At 40.9% G+C, this 4,169-nt stretch overlaps 1 protein-coding gene across 1 annotated transcript in view; it reads left to right on the top strand.

The window, feature by feature from the left end:
- The window catches only part of atp13a2 (ATPase cation transporting 13A2), a 20,971-nt gene that overhangs the window by 13,792 nt on the left and 3,010 nt on the right, over positions 1–4,169 (top strand). The window contains exons 18-27 of the mRNA XM_032521796.1: positions 283–436; positions 597–708; positions 835–959; positions 1,069–1,223; positions 1,808–1,900; positions 2,154–2,233; positions 2,522–2,674; positions 2,814–2,910; positions 3,176–3,399; positions 3,601–3,752. Of these exons, the coding sequence (XP_032377687.1) occupies positions 283–436; positions 597–708; positions 835–959; positions 1,069–1,223; positions 1,808–1,900; positions 2,154–2,233; positions 2,522–2,674; positions 2,814–2,910; positions 3,176–3,399; positions 3,601–3,752 (1,345 nt within the window). The remainder of the gene's footprint in view (positions 1–282; positions 437–596; positions 709–834; positions 960–1,068; positions 1,224–1,807; positions 1,901–2,153; positions 2,234–2,521; positions 2,675–2,813; positions 2,911–3,175; positions 3,400–3,600; positions 3,753–4,169) is intronic.

Here is a 4,169-nt window from a genome sequence, read left to right as displayed (position 1 = left end):
GTTGCACGACTAAAACAGCCTTTGAACGTACACGTTTTACCAAAACAAGTTCCTTCTCAAGGCTGTTTTGCAGAGGTGCTGTTACTCCATACGGCGCCCAAGATGATTACTTAATTTTAGATTTTGACATTGTGGCAAATGCATGTAATTGTAAACAAACAAATTAGGTGAACACAAGCTGGTACATCAGCACTAAGGCCCTTCCACTTCTTAGTCAGTATTGGTCTAGAGTTTTCAGTTGTGCATAATTGATTTTTTTTTTTTCTCTCATGTGTCTGTCAGACAAGCGAGGCGGTGGCCATTGTTCAGAGGTTTCCCTTCTCCTCGGCACTGCAAAGGATGAGTGTGGTGACGGTGGCCCGCGGCGGACGCTCTGCTCTCGCATTCATGAAAGGATCCCCAGAAATGGTGGCTAGCCTCTGCCGTGCAGAAACTGGTCAGTAACTTATTATTAATAATAAAATAATACTATCCCATGTGTTAATATACAACTATAGTGCAGGATTGTTTTGTGTGATTTGGATTAAAATTCATTTTGTATTGTGCCTACTCTTTTACATTACATTCATACTAAACAGGATACTTTATGTTAACAGTCCCGGGGCAGTTCTCCATCAAACTGCAAAGTTTCTCCAGTGAAGGTCTCCGAGTTCTTGCACTCGCCTATAAACCAGTAGACAGGAACACTGACTTAAGCACCATTGAACGGTGAAAACCCAGTCCATATTTCTGGCTTGCCTGTGGCTCCAAAGCTCCTTAAAAATTATTTTTTCTACTCTTGAAGTGTGTTGTAAATCCAGTCATACTGAAATGCCGCTGTTTGTCTTTCCACAGAGGGGAGGTAGAGAAAGACATGCAGTTCCTGGGCTTGATGATGATGAAGAATCTGGTGAAGCCAGAGAGTGCCCAGGTTATTAAGATGCTGAGAGCGGCACAACTTCGCACTGTCATGGTCACTGGTGAGAGATCTCTTGCACTTTTTTTTATTATCATTAAAGCCTTATTACTGTAGGCATCTTAAATGCCATCAATATCATGTTAATTCCTGTTTTGTCTTTCTTAACATAGGGGACAACATTTTAACAGCAGTCAATGTAGCAAAAAGCTGTGGGATGGTAGGATTTGATGACAAGGTGATATTCGTCAATGCAACCCCCCACACTGCCCAGTCCATACCCACCCTGAGGTTCAGCCTGGAAGACAGAGGGCAGGTCATCACTCAGGTTGGTCCTGCTCGCCGCAGTACACAGACTGCTTGTCAGTCTGGTTAAAGGTGCCGTAAGCAATGCTAATCCAAAACACTCTTTGTCAAATGCAGCGAATATTGCCTCACGGTCACCTAGCTCTCTATTTTCTATGTGTGCTGAAAAGAAATCTGGTGTTAATACACAGCTATCGCTGTGTAAATGGATAACAAACAGAAAGGAGTGCGCGAGCCACAAAACATTCGACAACAGGCAGCAACAGTTGATGGAAGAGGGGAGACAGCATGTGAATGTGCCGGTCGGCCAGTAGTGATTTATCCATGAATCTGGGGGGCAGAGCTTCTGAAGGGGGGGTGGGTTGTCATTTGTTTTGCCTCTTTGCACAGCATTGCTTACTGCACCGTTTAAGTCTCTGCTGTTCTGTTAGAATAGATCTTTGACCGATGTCTGGGGAGAAGAAAATTGTGGTTCTGTCAATCATGATTAAGTAGTTATCAGGATAGCACACACAATGAGCACAATCATTACCTACTTTAATTTTTCTTTTTCAAACTGGGAGGATCCATTTTGGCTGCTGTTATAATTTTCTTTTTTCCTCTCAGGGCCTGTACCAAGGGGGTTTTGACTATCACTTGGCTATTAATGGCAAGTCCTTTGCTGCCCTCTGTGATCACTTCCCCGAGTATTTGCCAAAGGTAATGTATGCTCTGTAATCCCAGCAGGAATGTTCTACTATATCCCCCTAGTCGGCCAATAAAATGACACATGCATACAACAACTAGGGGACCAGTGACGGGGACAATGATTTAACAAAATTATAATTTGGTTCAAACTGAGGCATTAGATTGTATTTCAATTAACATTTTCCTTTTTAAATAACGAAGATGATGATTATAAAATTTAGATGGGATCAATTGTTTTTCAACTTTTGACATGCTGTCATTGTAGGTTTTGCTGCGAACCACAGTATTTGCACGCATGGCTCCTGACCAGAAAACCCAACTTGTGAAGGAGTTGCAGAAACTTAAGTAAGTTTAGACATAAAAGGGCTTGAATTTTCACTTATGCATAACTGACACTAACTTTATTTTATTCTCATCAGAGTGGAAAAGCCTATAAAGTTTAAAGGATACTGACACTCAATAGCAGTCAATCATCTATTTGTGGAATGCACATAAAATGTTGCATCTGAAGTTAAGGGCTTCCCCGAGTTGCATGATACGTGTATAATCACAAGTCTAGTATTTGTCATTTTAATAATTTATAAAATTAAACAACGCACTACAACCTGACTTAAATAATACTCTCTACCACAGCTACAAGGTGGGCATGTGTGGGGACGGGGCCAACGATTGCGGGGCCCTGAGAGCTGCTGATGTTGGGGTTTCTCTGTCTGAAGCCGAGGCTTCAGTCGCATCACCTTTCACTTCCAAGACTCAAAACATCAGCTGTGTGCCACTGCTTATCAGGTGAGGAAGTTGGAGGCATTGAGTTAGAATAGCGGGGTAAATATGGATGAGGTCTTTTGTAAACAGACCAAACCAGTAATGTTCATCGTAGCGTACCTGCAGCAGAAACAAATAACTAATTTTTCTCATCTCTGTACAGAGAGGGCCGGTGTTCTCTGGTCACCTCCTTCAGTCTCTTCAGATACATGGCCATTTACAGCCTCATTCAGTTCTGCACTGTCCTCACCCTCTACACAGTGAGTAGCAGTGGAGCTCATTACACTCTCACTTTCAAAAGTTCATCATGTTGTTGCCATTCATTTGTATTTCTGTCAAGTCCATTCTTAATAATAATTATCTTAAAAACTAATTGTAAAAGTAACAATTTCATGTTTTTTAATCCAAAGCCATTTGTTTGCACCTCAATCAGCTGTCAACATGTCACACTGACACTCTAAACACACGCCATACCGCTCACCAAAGCAGCTTAGAATTAAACGTGACTTCTTGATGTGTGTCCAGATGAAGACGAGGTTGTCCGACCTGCAGTTCTTGATTTGTGACTTATTTCTGGTGACAACACTGGCCATTGTGATGGGGAGAGGAGGCCCCAGTGACGAGCTGGACCCCTCTAGACCCTCAGCCAGTCTGCTGTCCGTGCCTGTGCTGGGCAGCCTCTTCATCCACACCTGTATGATTGTTCTGGGCCAGCTGGCTGCGCTCTTCATCACCACCTCACAGGACTGGTCAGTAAAAAGACACGCATTCAAAGAGCTTTCATTCCAATTTCCTAAAGAAAGATGTTATATTTCTCTGTTTTTACATTCACTGAACAAAATCCAATATGTCAGATTTGGAAAAAGATAAACCATCACATTTACACTTGATGCACTTTGATACCCTGTTCATCCATGTATTTTTTTATCTTTTTATTTTTATTTTTTAAGGTACGTTCCAATCAATTCAACAAGGATTGGCGAAGCCAATCTCCCAAACATGGTGGACACCAGTGTGTTTGCCTTGTCAGGTTTCCAGTACATCATCATGGCTGTGGTGGTCACCAAGGGATACCCTCACAAGAAACCCTTTTACTTCAATTGTGAGTCATCAGAAATGTACAAGGATGAAGATTTGGGGATGGAAGGGTGATGCATACAGACTCGTGCTGTCAAATGACTCGGTTTTTTTTTCATTGTTAGTTTTATTACTTCTGCCAATGAGTTTATATTTTATTTTACAGTTTTGGCAATATTGTCATTCTTTTCTAGCTTTTTGCTTGCAGGTTTCAGAATCAGAATCAGAATCAGAAATACTTTAATGATCCCCGAAGGGAAACTCCGTGTTGCAGTTGCACAAATATTATAGAGTAGAAATACAAAGAAATATAAGGAATTGGATATGCACGGTATTTACATAAAGGAATGTTATTATACATTATTTACATAATTAACATAATTAAGGATTTGGAATGGTGAAAGGTAAAATAATAATAATAATAATAATAATAATTGTAGTA

Source organism: Etheostoma spectabile, chromosome 7, assembly GCF_008692095.1.
Source record: "Etheostoma spectabile isolate EspeVRDwgs_2016 chromosome 7, UIUC_Espe_1.0, whole genome shotgun sequence".
NCBI classification, from domain to species: Eukaryota; Metazoa; Chordata; class Actinopteri; order Perciformes; family Percidae; genus Etheostoma; species Etheostoma spectabile.
This window is presented reverse-complemented; position numbering and strand designations above follow the sequence as displayed.